At 25.9% G+C, this 17,758-nt stretch overlaps 1 protein-coding gene across 1 annotated transcript in view; it reads left to right on the forward strand.

Annotated features, from left to right (window-relative positions):
* Nucleotides 1-888: 888 nt before the first annotated feature.
* LOC136075147 (NACHT, LRR and PYD domains-containing protein 6-like) overlaps nucleotides 889-17,758 on the forward strand; it is a 53,787-nt gene continuing 36,917 nt past the window's right edge. Inside the window, exons 1-2 of the mRNA XM_065787498.1 lie at nucleotides 889-1,012; nucleotides 1,115-1,422. Of these exons, the coding sequence (XP_065643570.1) occupies nucleotides 1,125-1,422 (298 nt within the window). The 5' untranslated portion in view covers nucleotides 889-1,012; nucleotides 1,115-1,124. The remainder of the gene's footprint in view (nucleotides 1,013-1,114; nucleotides 1,423-17,758) is intronic.

Here is a 17,758-nt window from a genome sequence, read left to right on the forward strand (position 1 = left end):
ATAAATTGTGTTCATTAACAATAGCTGTTATACCTTTATTAACAAAAATAAGTGTTGTTGGGAATCTGGATAACTAATTCTTAACAAAAATTAGTTGAACAAAAGTTTTATGTAGATATTTTATACATATATATATATATATATATATATATATATATAAATATATATATATATATATATATATATATATATATACATATATATATATATATATATATATATATATATATATATATATATATATATATATATATATATATATATATATATATTTATATATATATATATATATGTATATATATATATATATATTACATATATATATATATATATATATATATATATATATATATATATATATATATATATATATACATATATATATATATATATATATATATATATATATATATATATATATATATATATATATATATATATATATATATATGTATGTATATATATGTATATGTATAGGAGTAAATGAGTGCATGAGCGGTAAAATACCTGCCATAAATGGACTTGCCAGGGCAATACCCTCTTTTCTCTTCCAGTAACTTCCAGTAGCTTTCAAGTAGCTTCCAGTAACTTCCAAATCTACTTTTTCTAAACTATTTAAGCTTTTTTTAAATTTTTTTTAACATGTTTTTCAATGAAATTTTTTAAACTTTTACATTTCTTTTAAAATAAATATACCAAAACAATCAAAAAAATATCTTTAATCTTTAATTTTATTATCTTAAAGTTGCTTACTAAAGTTTTATAATAAATAAAGATTTTTTGCCATTTTTTCATTATTGTGTAATTAGGTAATATTTTTGACAGCAATATTTTATTTCATATTTGCTAGATTATTTTTACTATTTTTTTTAAATATTAGTAAAGTAAGTCATTAATAAGCTTTACTGTGTTTTGCTAAACTTTTTTTCTCCTATATAAAGTGACTTATCTAGTTGTTGAAGCGGGCGCAGGTGATTGTCTGCCATTCCTGCCAAAGGCTTTATAATAATATGTATGTATAAATATATTTATATATACATTTACATTTGCATATATATTTATATTTACATAGTATGTATTCTGGTATTATATTAAATCTTGTACTCTTTTGTAGAAATATCAAAATGGCTCAACTTTTTACATATCTCAAAAAGGATGAAACAACTGTTTTTAGCCGAGCGTTTAAATTAAAGTTTTGTAATAGTGTCGGAGCAGATTGGAGAACTCTTGGGCGTTGGTTAAATATTGAAGAAAATGATTTAGACTATATTGATAAAGATAATAGTAAAAGTGATGAGAAAGCATATTCAATGTTAACTAAATGGTTGCAAATGAATGACAATCCAACACTTAAGCAGTTGAAAACAGTTTTAAAAGAAATGAGTAGAATGGATCTAGTAAGAAAAGTAGATGAATTAACAAGTAATTATTTTTGCAATTCAGTTTAATATACTGAAAAACAGATTTTTATTATTAAACTTGAGTAAATTTTTCTCTTTATAAGTTCGTTTTTTGTTAATGTATCTTTTCTTTTTTGATGTAAATACCATGTATAACATAATATAAAAACTAAAATTGAATTTAATTTGTAAATTTTTTTTATTTCCTGATTCAAAATATCAGTTAGAAAATACCAAAACTTAAATCAGTTAAATTTAATTTTAAAAACTTGTCTTTTTATAAAACTTGTTTTTTTTATAATATTTTTAATAAAGTTGAAAACAAATGATAAATTTATAAAAATAAAAAATAAAGAAATATTTAATAAAAAATAGTATAATATTAATAATAGAAAATATATAATAAGAAAATAAATAGTAGAAAAAAAAGGATTGAAAAATAAATAAAAAGTTTACATCATTAAGATATCTTCAAGGAAATTTGATCTTTACAAGTTTAATAGAAAATAGATCAAAATGTAACTAGATGTATAGGTTAAAAACAAGATTTGAGTTATTAAGTATTCCAAAGTTGACAATTTTTTGAAAATCATCAGGTAAACATACTGCTTGTCGAATAATTACCTGATGGTACTTTGAAACATAGGGTCATGGTGAAATGTTATGTAAAAGATGTTCAGTCCATAATTGGTAATAGGATTACTTGTTTGCTTCCTAATTCAGGCCACACATAAAGCAAGTATGAGTCAAATAAAAAATGAAATAATATTGGATATTCATATATTTTTTAACTGATGTGGACATTAGATTTTTATTACACATTCACGTTACTGTTTTGTATAAACATTTTTTTGTAACTTTTTTTCTTTTTTTTTTGCTTTATCCTCTGTCAATTAGTAATGTTCTCTGTTTTGCATTTATTTTACTTTGTAAATTTTACAGAAGACAAAAAATGTCTATTTTTGTGTCCTCATCTATTTATCTTTTTACAGCAAATGCTGTTAAAATAGACGAGGACACAAAAAGCATTTCAAAGTTTGAGGAAGTTTTATAGCTATTGAAGGAAATAGTAAAAAAGCTGAACTGACATATTATGACATATTTGACATTTATTCATAACTTTGATTTATATCTTTTTACTATTTTATTAAAGTTTTTTGTGGAAAAGTTTCTTTTTATTAAAGGTATTTGTATTTAATGAATTACATGAAACTATACAAGCTGCTTTTTTTTGATGCTATTTTTGTTATTATGGTTTCTATTTGAATGAGCTAGATGATGTGCAATTCAGTTTGTCTGGCTATCAATGCTATAGATTATTGCATAATATTTTAAAAGATATTTATGTTTTCATTCAAATTTATATTTACATTCGCTTCAGCTAATTTTTTTATGTGTTAGTTAATAAGAGATTTAAAATTAAACCTTATATATTTTATGCACAACATAATTTTGAATACACTAAGAATTTTTTTATATATAAAATTAGCATATTAACTTTTTTTTATTATTATTTTAAATAAAATCATAACAATAAATAAGATTTTTTCATTTTGAGATTTGATAGCTTATTTTTAACAAATATAAATATTATTGTATAGGTAAATGTATATATAAATTTTAAAGCACCTAATAGACCAGACAAAAGGAAAACAATATTTATATTTTTTAATTAAAACTTAATAAGATGAAGATATTATGGTAACCAATATCCTTATTTTTATAAAAAAAAAACACCTTATAAAATTTTTCCCTGGTACTGCCATGTTTAACTTATTTCTCTGTGCAACCGCCTTGTTTTTCAAGATTCATTTTATATATGAATGTGTTTAATTAAAAAAAATATAAACTATATATGTATATATTATATATGAATATATATACATATGAATCTATTTAATAAAAGAAAATTTAAAAAATAATATACCTGATAATAAATAAATAAAGCTACAGTTTAAAACACAATTAGTACTTTATATAGACTCCACAAACTATTATAAAATCCTTTTATATGTATGTAACAAAAGTATAAGGATATAGTAATATTATCCCTTTTATGTGATTTAAAATTGCAGTAAAAAAAAACAATTTAACGGTAGGAAAATTGATTACAATATAATGATTTTTTTCTTTAAAAAAATAATGATTTATTTGGATTAGCTCCTTATCTAAACATAATTTGAAAGTTTTTTGTTTCCAGAATCTTCCAACTTTTCTGACAATAAAGGTAATTTTAGTTTATATAAATTTACTGAACATTTACTATACTCATTTATATAAAATAATTTGCAATAATCACATTTCAATGTAATAATAATAATAATAATGATAAGCTGCGGCGAACAATAAAATGTCGCTTGAAAGGGGTAGCAACCCTTTAGCTCTTTGCCAGTAGACAATGAGCTGTAGCAGCAATTCGGTACATTAACTTAAATACTAGTGTTGGCTACAGTGTTTGTCTAAACGATTTTTAAATTCATTGAGATGACGAGAGTCAATTACAGTTTGTGGGAGTGAATTCCATCTGTTTACTACTCTGTTAGGGAAGAAATTGAGTCTAGTTGAAACAGCACGCATATTGTTATTGAGGTCAGAAGCGTTAAAAAACTCTTTGCATTGACGATGAGAGTGTCCTCTAGTTATTCGCACAGATGGATAGCCGATTTGTGGGTTAATCCAATAAATATTTTCTAAATTATTTATAAACTTGAAGTTGTAGATTAAATCACCTCGATTGCGTCTTTCATTTAGTGAGGTAAGATGAAGGTGTGCTAATCTGGCTTCACTGGATAAGGCTTTGAGAGATGGAATTGCTTTGGTGGCACGATTTTGGACTTTTTCAATTTTTTTAACGTTGTGTGCAGAAAGATAATTCCACACAGGAGCAGCATACTCAAGGTGAGGTCTGACCAGCGATATGTAGAGCCTCTTCCAAACTTGTGCATTTTTATAAATAAATGATTTCTTTAGTTGACCGAGAACAGAGTTAGCTTTTGATGATATTATTTCAACGTGTGTATCCCATTTGAGGTTGTGTGAAATGCAAATCCCAAGATCTTTTTCACTGTACGAGGAGTCAAGAAGCTGCTTCCCTTGCTGAGTCAAGATATAGTATTGGTGGTTAAGATTTTTGCTTTTGTTAAAGTGTAAGATAAGGCACTTTTTGTAATTAAGTCGTAAGCGCCAGGTTAGAGTCCAAGACACAATGTGATTTATATCCATCTGGAGCAGAGCTGGGCTCTCAGGTGTAGAATTTGTGGAAATAACTTTACTGTCATCAGCGTATAACTTCATTGGATTGCTAACTAGGTCTGTTATGTCATTAATGTATAAGATGAATAAAAGTGGTCCTAGAACAGATCCTTGAGGGACACCACTGGTGACTGGTAACGACTCTGAAATGGTGGAACCCATGACAACTCGTTGTGTTCTTTTAGAAAGAAAAGAATTTATCCAATTAAGAAGCATATTAGAGATACCATAACCAGAAAGTTTGTGGAGCATCAGATCATGAGGAGGTGTGTCAAACGCTTTTTCATAATCTAAATATAAAACATCTACACTATAGCCTTTTGCCAATGTGCTTTGTTTGTTTATAAAAAGTATGGTAAAAATGGTGCTGAATATTAATTATTTCAGTGATTATTTATTGATAGTATGACATTTTACATTTTACACCTTTTGTTATTTCACTGTGTTATAAATATGTCCGAATTATTTAAAATGATTATGGTTTCAACTTTACGGAAATGTTGAATTATATTATATTAAGTTTCCCTAAAAAATGTCAAACCAGTAATAATTTAACGTGTAATAAAAAAAAATTATTAATTGTGACATTCAAATTTGACTTTGAAACCTCAATACCAATAAAGTAAATGGTTTTCAAATCCGTTTTATAAATGTGAATTATAAATGAAACATTTATAACTTACGTTTTATCTATATTAATTTTCATAAAATATTTTTTTTCATTTAAAAATAGAAAATGATTTTTTGGAATAAAGTGTTGCATAGCGTAGACAAAGAAACTTCAAATTTGAAATAAGCTCATCAATATGTAAAAAAGAACAAAACATAAGAACTGTAGTTTTCTAAAGAAAAAAAATTACATTTATTTTGTAAAACAAGAAATTTAATTTTGAATTAAATCCTAAAAATTTTTATTGTCTGTAAAACATTATTTGGCTGAAAAAAATTATGAATAAATTTTGTTAACTATGGCTGTTATAGTCAATAAAATAAAAAAGTTTAATTTTAAATGTTTTACATTTTCTAAATTTGTTTAAACCCAAGAGCACTGAAAAGGTGGGGCTTTTTTTTTCTATAAATTGTTTTACCTTCATTATCCTTCTAATCAGTTTGATTTTCTCCCTAGCTAATGTGTAAACCCCACCTATTCAGTGTTTTTTTATTTCAATAAATTGAGAAGACATAGAAATTTTAGAATTTTCAAGACACAGTTTTATAAAATTAAGCTCAAAAGAATTAAATCTAAAGAAAAAATATTTTCTCCTTTTAAGCCCAATTGTAAAAAAAAATTTTTAAAAAAGATTTTCTTAATAATTATTATTTTCAAATTCCAGTGTTATTAGTTATATTAATTTATATTAACTAATTACTTAATAAAAACGCATTGAAGTAAAAAAAAGTAAATAAAAATCTACTATAGCATATTTTTGTGAGCATTTTCTCACTTTTTTTGGTTTTCTATATCGATACGGATTTTTTTAGAAAAAGAAGAAGAAAACAAAGAAAAATGTATCAAAAGATTGCTGCCCCATCCTAAATCTCAGTCAATGTAGCAGCACTCCACTGCAAGTCAGGCTATTTGTCAGTTGATGCATGTACTGAAGCCTCTTGCAGAAGGCTATTTCACTATGCACATATATATACACTGTGTGACAAAAGTTATCGTACGCTAAGAAAAAAAAAAAAAATTCAATATAGACACAATTTTTCTGCTATATTTAATGAAAATTATTTATAATTTTTTTTTAATAGTATTTATTTTGTTAATTTATGAATTTTTTAGAATTTATATTGAAATAACATTAGAATTAGGCTGAAAATTTGAAAAAAGTACATTAAAGATGATGACAAAAGTTATTGTACACTTAGCGTACACTAATATTTATTTAACTCCAAACCGTTATGTGACCATTTTTCATACATTTTTGAAAATAAAGTAAACTATAAACACTTTAAGATTATTTTCAATTGTTTTAAATGAATTTTTTGGTTAAAAAAAAGTAAAATGAGCTCGAAATGGGTTAAGACCAATGTAGAAATTCGTAAGCTAATAATTAAGCATTGGAATGAAGGAAAATCGTTAAATTGTATTGCAAAAATTGTTGATTCTAAAAAATCCACAGTTTCTTCAATTATGAACAAGTTAAAAAAAAACAGGAAAATTAGCTGATTTACCCCAAAGTGGTCGTCCAAAAAAACTGAATAAGCGTGCTGAACGAAGCTTAGCTTCCACAATCAAGAAAAATCGTTTTGTAAGTGCCAAAACTTTAGCTTGCAAAATAGAAAACGATTTGGGGGTTAAAATTAGTCCAAAAACAGTCATTCGAAGTCTTAAAAGACAAGGAATAGTGAGTCGCGTTCCAAGAAAGGTTCCTTGTATTAGTGATAAAAATTGTAAGCTTCGATTAAACTATGGTAAAACGTACATTGATATACCAGACTCATTCTGGAATAATTCATACATACATACACACATCAACCCTCGGAATTAGGGTCGCCATTCGGCAATGCCGACCTAACTGCTGACCTAAAAGTGTTTGAGGTAGGCAAAAAATTACCGACCTCGTTTCTATGTTTTATGGTAAGACCTTTGTATCAAATAATTTTTGCTGACCTGCTGCCAACCTCAAAAAGATTGAGTGGGCAAATTATTGCCGACCTCGTTTTTCCTAATTCCGAAAATTAGACAAGTGTTTTTACTAATTTATATTAATATATAAATAAGTAAAAACACTTGTCTAATTTTCTTCGACAGCTTGTATCTCCATCAGTAGATACATCAGGAAGCTTCCTGATAAACCTACTAACGGAGAAACAAGCTGTTAATTTAAATTTAGATAAGTAATTTTACTAATTTATGGCTCTGTTCTTTTAAAACATTATGCACTCTCTTTCTATATTTATATATATATATATAAATATATATATATATATATATATATATATATATATATATATATATATATGTATATATATATATATTATATATATATATATACTATATATATATATAATATATATATATATATATGTATTATATATATATATATATATATATATATATATATATATATATATATATATATATATATATATATATATATATAATATATATATATATATATATGTATATATATTATATATATATATATTATTTAGAATTAAAATAAATTTGGACTGGTCACTTGTATTTATAATTTTTTAAAAAGAACTTATTTTTATGTGTGCATTTAGAAATTTATTCTGATTTTTTATTCGGTAAATCTTTTTGATCTAAATGAGTAATAATTTCAAATTTTTCTTGTAACATAATATTTATTTTTTGAAATTGTTATTATAGACAGGCGCTGTTTTTAGGATAGACCAGTTCAATTTAAAATTAATACTTTTTTCTTTTAGTTGCCAAATATATTCAGACATCATAGTCTCTTTTGAATATTTTTTATGTTTAAAAGATTGTTTGTGGTTGGCATAACGATTTTTCCATTTACCCTCATTTTTTTTTTTTTTTTTTTTTTTTTTTTGTTATTTACCTCCTCAAGGCCAAGAAGGCCACTACAGATGAGGAGGCTACTTAATAGTGGCTATAACCCTCTCTCAACTCTATAACTCCGAAACACAAACCTTGGCGAACAAGGCCGCTGCGCGGAGAAACAAGTTGAGCGCGGTACTACCAGGGACGTGGTGGGGATCGAACTCGGAACCTCTCACTTATGAAGCAAGCACTTAGCGAGCACTACGGTTAAGCCAATATATTGTTTATCAGGGCTGTTTTGCGAGGAAACAATGCATTTGTAAATTGTATTTTTTGATAAGCGTTTGCCATTTATAGGGCAGTCAAGTTTTTGCTTGCAATTACAATTTTAAGTATATTTTCTTTGAGAAATTCATCTTTATTAATCAATGCAAAATTATGGCCTTTTATAATTCTTTCAATATTTTTTGTACAGCTATAGCTTACTTAAATAGTGTTTATGTTAAAAATTTTGTGCAATTTATTAGAGGGAGGGAAATGTTTGTCAACTAATTTTACAAACACTTTTCCAATGTTTGTTGAAACATTTTTGCTGTATGGAGGTTTGAACTAAGTTCTATTTCTATTTCTATTTTTCTTTTTTTTCAATTTTTGTTTCAAATTTTAGCTCGAAATTCCTAAATCCGCTTTCTTTAAGAGCATCTTTATGCATGCATTTGGAAGAGTTAAAAATATTTTTATTAGAAGAGTTTTGACTTAGTCTATTATTAATTGAAATGGGAACTTGTTTTAAGATTTGAGGGGAATGATTTGAATTTATATTAATATACGATAATTCATCATTAGGTTTTTTATATGGCCTATAAGAATTTTCCGTGAGGTTAAATGTGACATCAAGAAAATTCACAATTTGTAATTTAATGTTTATTTCAATTTGGAAGCCAATGTTTTTGAAAGTTTCTATAATATTTTTTGTGACTTTATCAAGATGAGGCCCTGATTTTTTTGCATTATTTTTAAGCCATCGCGGTACAAGCCTAATAGAATAAAGTGAACTATTTTAGCTAGGGAATTTAAAGTATATAAGCCTACAAATTCACAAATTTCTGCTCCGTTGTAACTTCCCATTGTTACATCAAAGCATTCGTGCATGGTTTTTTTCCCTCCACATCTCATTATTAAAGTAGAGTAAAGTTTTTCTGCAATGTTTAATTAGACAAATAGTGTCGTCTGTAATTTCAGTGTGAATTTTTCCAAAGTCTATTGTTTTATCTAAAATTTCAGCTGTAAATGCGGGATAAAAATCATATATATATGTATATATATATATATATATATATATATATATATATATATATATATATATATATATATATATATATATATATATATATATATATATCAGGGAAGAACCCAACTTAAACCTGTTTTATTACAGCTGGAGTGGTATGGGCGCCAAAAAATTACTTTTCTTTTTTATTTTTATAATAAAAATAGAAAAAATATTTCCAGTTTTGAATGCAGTAATATATAAATAATTTTCAGTTTATTTTAGCTACCTCATTTTTTCTTCAGGACAATAAAATGAATTATAAAGAAATTGGTTTTTCACTTAAATACATGACATAACTGTCTTTTGGTTACTAAATGAATGTTATTTAAAAAAAAAAGAACTTTGTTACAAATTAAATTTTAAAACTTGTTGCGAATAAACTTATAAACTTTGTATAAAATAAAGGTACATATTCTAACATATAAATGAGTTTAGTTAAATCTTTAAAATCGTTAATTTAATTGTGTAATTATAAGGCTATGATAGAAATGCTGTCCATACTTAAAGTTGCAGAGGAGTTTTAGTGAATAACAACCATTCTTATAGCAACAGAAGCAAGTATGTTTTATACTTCTTGTAGTTTTTAATGATGAATGGGATGTTTAGCAGTAATCAACCTGTTTATTTGTGATAACAGGAAGAGTGTGATTATTAAATTCAGGAGGTAAGGTTTTTTTTAGTGAGCTGCGTCAAAAAAAGAGAATTCAGAGTTCTAACTATTAGGATTGTATATTTTCTTTTTGTATTATTGGAACAATAATTATAGTTATTTTTCTTACACTTTTATCTATTTATTTTATTGTTTTATATTGTTTATATTTTTAGTTGTTTATATTACCTTTAGGTAACATCTAAACTTATTACCTAAAGGTAATAAGTTTAGATGTTACCTAAAGGTAATAAGTTTAGATGTTACCCTAAAGGTAACATCTAAACTTATTACCTTTAGGTAATAAGTTTAGATGTTACCTTTAGGTATAGTTAAGTTTTCATATCTTTCAAGATTTGGAATTTTTAACGTGTCTTTGTTATTGACATTTAGATTTTGTCTTTGTGTTTTCGGTATGTTCCTAAAATATGGTTATATTTTAAAATCTATTGCAAAATCAGTCTGTAAAATCTTGACTGTTCTTTTATTTAATTTCATGCTCCTCTTCATTCAATTACGTTTTTGTGCTTTATTATCCTCATTCCCAAGACTACACTTTTTACCGATTTGTTTCTGATCAAATTGACCAAGTCCTTTCTCTTTATCTTTCAGATAATCTCGTTATAAATGAAATATTATTGCTGACTTAAGAGCTCAAAGTTATTGACTTTTTCAATCTCTTACTTAGTTAACATTATGACTCATTTTGCAGACAACTCTATTCACTTATTTTTGCTTCTTAATTGTGCTCGTTTTGAAGTTATGCTTAACTCTATCTAACTTTCTTTTCCTTTTTGTGCAACTTTCTAATTGTAATCATTTTTTTCATTTGTTTTACAAAAAAGACTTTTTAAAAAAATGTCTTTTGTGTTTTTTTTTGTTTTTATTTATTCTTTAATGGCTTCTTGTTGTTACACAAAATCTTTGCTAAAAAGTCTAACGCTAAAATTACATTTATTCTAAACCTTTAGAATAAAATATGGTATTTATTTTATCTCAGAAGTTCAATCGCATTTAATCTAAACCTTTAGTATAAAATATGGTATTTAGTAATCTGGGAAAAATGGATCTTAGCTCAGACAATATCTTTTTGCATAGATTTTTCACATTTGTTAATAGAAATTTGTTTTCCTTAGTATTTTCCATTTTCTTAGCAACACTGGGAAAGATTATTCAAATGATTTGAGTTAGATTTAGCAAAAAATGAAAATGAAATGGTTTCAATTAGTCAAAGAAAAAATAAAAATGCAAAAGAAAAAGAAAATCATGATGTAGATTGAAGCTTGACTTCAAATCTACAAGCAGCAATAAAATCTTTCATGCCTGTCTAAATCAAAAATATAGATAAAGCCTGTCTAAATCCAAAATATAGTTCAATTTTTGCCTGAAAGAGAGATTACTTTTTCAATTCCTGACCATATTTTCAGAAAATCATGAAAAAAGCAGTAGAAAGAAGTAATATAGTAAGAATATAATATAATAATATGCAATATAACATCAATAATATAGTAAGAAGTAATAATAATAATACTGTAGTAAGTAAAAATAAGCAACAACACCTCAAAAGAAAAAAAAATACACAGCAATATAAACAATAGACACAAATATGTCATTATAAGCAAAGCACAGAAATACATGAAAATATGAAAAGATAGTCAGAAATACATGCCAATATATGCAATGCACAAAAAAAATGTCAGTATAAATAAGCAATAATGCACAGAAAATATAAACAAAGTAAAAAAAATGCATTCCAAATGTGCAAGGCACAAAAATACACATACTAACATTAAACTGAAATATACAACAGTATAAACAATGCACAGAAATACACTTGAACATAGGCAATGCACAAAAATATACCATGGTATGAAAAATACAAGCAGTATAACTTAGTTAAATCTGGATAAATTTTGCATGATCCAACAAGAAAACATAACCAAAACATATTCTTTTTGAGATAATTGACATGTAGAAATGTCAATTTGCCTAACCAATAGAACAACAAACAACCTAACTTTTATAACACCCATTATTAACTACTTCACACCTTTTTTATAAACTTATGTAAATTATAATTATATTTCCAATTTCTAATTTTGAAAAGTTTAAATTAGGTAAAATGTCACCAAATTACCTAACTAAAACACCATCATTTGTTGAGTAAAATTAAAAACAGAAAATTATAAACAAAATTTAACGCCACTAGCAGAACTGAGAAAAACCATCATAAAAGTAAAGAATAGAGATAATAACTATATAATTATTATCTCTATTCTTTACTTTTATGATGGTTTTTCTCAGTTCTGCTAGTGGCGTTAAATTTTGTTTATAATTTTCTGTTTTTAATTTTACTCAACAAATGATGGTGTTTTAGTTAGGTAATTTGGTGACATTTTACCCAATTTAAACTTTTCAAAATTAGAAATTAGAAATATAATTATAATTTACATAAGTTTATAAAAAAGGTGTGGAGTAGTTAATAATAAACAAAATAAGAAAAAGTAAGATATTTGAGAAATTATATTGTTATAGTAATAGTATATGATTTTAGTTGTGTATGATTTTAGTTGGCACTGTCAATAATGAAAAAGCAATCAAAATTTGTTGAATTTTTGCATTTTTGTGATGAATTGAGATGTTTGTAAATATGGGAAGCCTTATCTGAATTTAAATATTCTCAAATCCTTGTTGTGTTGTGTCTGGTGGGTTCACCAATGTATCCAGCATTACAGCTGGAACATACAAATTTATAGACAAAGGATTTTAAATTTGAGGGTAATGGGTCTTTTGATGTAAACATACTACTTATTTTAAAAGGTGTAAAATCTAGTCTTGCTTTTATATTATCGTTGCAATATTTTTTTAATATATTTATTTACTTGGTGTTGAAGTGTGAGGTAAGAGAACAAAAACTCTTACCCCTTAAACAATGAAGTTTAAGGGGTAAGAGTTTTTTTGGAGATTTAGTTTAGTTTTTACAACATTTAGATGAAAACTTACCCAGTTGCTGTTGATTTTGAAGGCCCTGTCAATCAGAGTTTAATGATTCCTAGTTTATAATTAATATTAGTGAAGCTGGTAAAATTAGTCAGTTAACCTGTGTAAGTTTTTTCATAAAACGTTGAAGTATCAAATTTATTATTTACAGAATTATTCATTATATCAAGAAAAATCAATTTGTGATCAACTTCTTTCTCTATAGTAAGTTTGAGGTTAGAGTGTTAGATACTAAGATACAAAAAGTTTCATCTACATACCTTTTGTATAAAACTACTTTTTTGCAATTATTGTTTTGTAAACAAATGTTTTCGTGATGACTCATAAATAGTTAGCTAAAGCATGAGCTAACGGAGTTCCAATGGCAACTCCATTGATCTGATCAAATATTTCATACACATGGAATTCTACATATATATATATATATATATATATATATATATATATATATATATATATATATATATATAATATATATATATATATATATATATATATATATATGTATAATTAAATTATATGTATATATAAATATGTATGTATATATATATATATATATATATATATATATATATGTATGTATATATATATGTATATATGCATATATATATTAGGGGTATTCAAAAAAAGTGAATTTTCAAATCTAAAAAACCATACCCTCTAAATTTGGGGCAAATGTATAAAAAATGAGCCTCGCAAAGTTTGAGCGCTGTCCGATCACTTTTTTCCCCCCCTCAAGTTAAAAATTTAGGGGAAAATTGACCGAAAAGTGGTAATTTTCGGGCGCCTTGAGGGAGGGGTAATTTTTTTTTTTTTTCAAATTTTTTTTTTCTGCTATATGTATATAGGCCTATATTTTTGTTTAAAAATATATGGTTTTTTTCCTACTTCTCAAAAATCTATGTTTGGTGGTATTGAAAATCAGAATTTTTGCAGTTAAAGTTATATATATATATATATATATATATATATATATATATATATATATATATATATATATATATATATATGTATTTATTTATTTATTTATTTATAAGCCTTGTGTGTATTAACATTTACACACTAGGCCTCTCTAACTATTCCCAAGACATACCAGCGGGAGCAACCAACTTTATTTTGCCAGAAAGAATGAACAGTTATTGGTTGTGACCTCATCAATGTTGTTTATCTATTTTGAAAAAAACACTATTTATCTATATTGAAAAACCAAAATGAGAAAGAATAAATAAAATTATAAACTTGTATTCAGGTTTTATAACAGAAACAAAATTTACTAATCTAATAATAATTAAGTTTAACTCTTTAACTTTTTTCGCATCACACAAAGTTTATTATTAAACTTAATCCTTGAAATTGTACCTGATTTTTGTTCTTGTGATCGTAATGCAGGTCGAACTTTGTCCACAGCTAGCAATCTGTTGTGCTTTTCGGTTTCATCAGAATATCTGTGAATATACTGCCCCATCATACCTATTGACCGTTCTAAATAGGCTTTAACAAAAATCAAAGTTTCAGCATATTTTTGAAAACTTTTGAAGCATGACTGAGTATGCCAATAGTTTGGTGGAAGTGAGAACCAGTCTTGAACTCGTTGCTTATCAAACCCAGTCATGTCAAAAATCAGGTAAGAAAAGACATCAACCAAGGCAGACAAGGATGGTGGTTTTTTCCCAATTTTTGTATTCATTTTATAAATTTCCTTGATATCTTGCTTTACTTTATTCTCAGGCTTATAATAGTCAGAGCTAGGCATATCAAATGACAGAATTGCTGATGCAATTTTGCCTTCTCCTCTGATGCTAACTCATCATCTAGCAAAGCTAAAGGTATCATTTTTGAATCCAAATACCAACAGTGTTTATACTGAGACTCTAATACAGCATCGACAGCTATTGGGTTTGTACCTTCTTATACAGATGAATTTGATGTATGGCTGTAATGTCAAGAAAAGGAGCTTTGATGACATCCTCAGATTGTAGATATCATTTTGCATAAAAGCAATAAATTCTGTAATAAGCTTAATTTCAATTTTCAGTTTATCATTTTCCTGAACAAACATAAGTTGATTGGATAAAAGCCGAAGCCTTAGATAATAAATTGCTTTTCTTAAAAATCTTGCATGATGAATAGCACCAGTTTTTCTTACTTTATATGTTATAGAAAATAAGTACGTGACAACTAATTCTGCAAGCTCACTTCTATCATCTCTTATAATATCTGGTTTACGAATGTATGCTTTGCAAAATGTTAATGACTTCATAGCTGCCTTTTCTAAAAAAACTGCTTTTAACCTTATTCCAATCAAACCGTAACAGTAGAACTGAATTATAGTTAAAATTAGGTTCTTCAAAAATATTTTTAAGCTTTTTGAAAAGAGGATTATCAGTTCCACTAGTTTCTTCATTGGTCACTAATTTCCAAAAGTGAAGCATTCTTAATTCAGTCACATGATGCCTACATGCTATTTGGAGGAGATACTTATCCAGTTCTTGAGATATTCTGGAAACTGATCCTTTATTCGTCCCAGTGTTGGATGATGTTGTATCAAAGCATATTCCTCTAGTTTTTGATGTAAGTTGATACTCCTTAATTAAGTTCATTACAGCTAAGAACTGATCTTCACCAGTGGATGACGCTAGTGGAGGTACTCCAAGTAGGTAAGTCTGTCCATTAATGTTAACTAAAATAGCCATTCTATCCCTCTTTAACATTTTTCCTTTGTTTAGCTTAAACAAGGTCTTCCCATCAAAATGAATTATACATGGATATGGAGATGCGTCTATGGCTGCTTTAACATCTTCTTTTGAAATTTTCGCCATGTTTTCATTTTCTTTTTTCATTTTTCTATATGCGGTAGCCTGACTGCTTTTAACTTCTTTAAGATCAACACCTGATTGATATAGAATTGCATTTGTAATCTTCTGTAAAACATTTGGTGATATATTACAGGCTGTAGCAGTAAGTGAAACATTACCAGGAAAAACATCTTTTGGAATTTTCCCAATTACTGTGTCTGGGTTTTCAGAGACTTCTATATGATATTAATCACCTGGCTCGAAATCAGATTCAATTGAAGAATCATCGCTTAGAATTGTCTTAGGCTGTAAACGATTTTTCTTCCTGATGCTTTTTTTTGTGCCTAATTAACAGAAAAAATGTAGTTTTAGTTTTTAATTTTAAAATTAGTGGAAAAAGTAATTAACAGAGCTTGAGAAAGAGCTAAAGTAATTAATTAAAAGTATTGAATACCTTTTTTCTATATTTAATATCCTCTGAACCAATAACAAACTTTCTTTCATTTTCCTGATCTTCAAGAAATTTTAGATCTTCAATCTTGTCTTTTAGTGATCTTTTTTTATCTTTACTGATTGTGTCTTTGAGATTAGAATTACCAGCCCGAAAAAGTTTTTTTTATTTCAATCTTAAACTCGTTTTGTTTAGCCAAATCACCACTATTTCCCCTTTTTGCGTTTTTTTTTCAAGTTGGAATAGGACTTATGCAATTTAAAAAGTTTTTTAATTAAACTTAAATCAGTTAACACATCAAATCCAGCTTTAATCCAGGGTCTCTTGATTTTAGACAAAATACATTCACAACAACTCTCCGAACATCTAGAAAATTTTTTTTTAGGGGGACAAGCAATAATACTTGATATTGATACAGATCGACATTGTTGGTTATATATTAAATGTTGAAATATATCCAAGCCTGTTGGAAGTTGTATATCTAAATAGAAAAATTTATTTTTCATAAATAAAATAAGTTTTTTAGCAACTAATGACTCATTATAATTCCAATATTAATAAAAATGTTTATACCTAATATAGCTGGTTTTGCCTCTTTTATAATAAAAAGTTTCTTTTTCATTGACCTAAGTTGTGCTTCACTCATTTTTAATGTTTATTGTATGTACTAATCTGTATTTATTAGAAAAATTCAAAGTTTTAAACTATCAGAATTTACACAATAATATATATGTATATAACATTAGGCATTATAGATAATATATTTTAAAATATACCAATATTCATGATTTTTAATATCACCAGACATAGATTTTTGAGAAGTAAGGAAAAAACCATATATTTTTAAACAAAAATATAGGCCTATATATATATAGCAGAAAAAAAAAATTTGAAAAAAATAAATATTGCCCCCTCCCTCAAGACACCCAAAAAACGACCACTTTTCGGTCAATTTTCCCCTAAATTATTAGCTTGAGGGGGGTCAAAAGTAAACGGACAGCGCTCAAACTTTGTGAGGCTCATTTTTTATATATTTGCCCCAAATTTAGGGTGTACGGTTTTTTAGATTTAAATTTACTTATTTCGAATACCCCTAATATATATATATATACTTATATGTATATATATATGTATATATATATATATATATATATATATATATATATATATATATATATATATATATATATATATATATATATATAGTATATATATATATATATATATATACTATACTATATATACATATACATATATATATATATATATATATATATATATATATATATATATATATATATATATATATATATATATATATATAAATACTATGAATGATGGAAGATTAGGGTTACACTATATTAGAAAACGGTGTAGCCTATCTTTTAGTGAAATTGGTACTT

The sequence above is a fragment of the Hydra vulgaris genome, chromosome 01, assembly GCF_038396675.1.
Source record: "Hydra vulgaris chromosome 01, alternate assembly HydraT2T_AEP".
Taxonomy (NCBI): Eukaryota; Metazoa; Cnidaria; class Hydrozoa; order Anthoathecata; family Hydridae; genus Hydra; species Hydra vulgaris.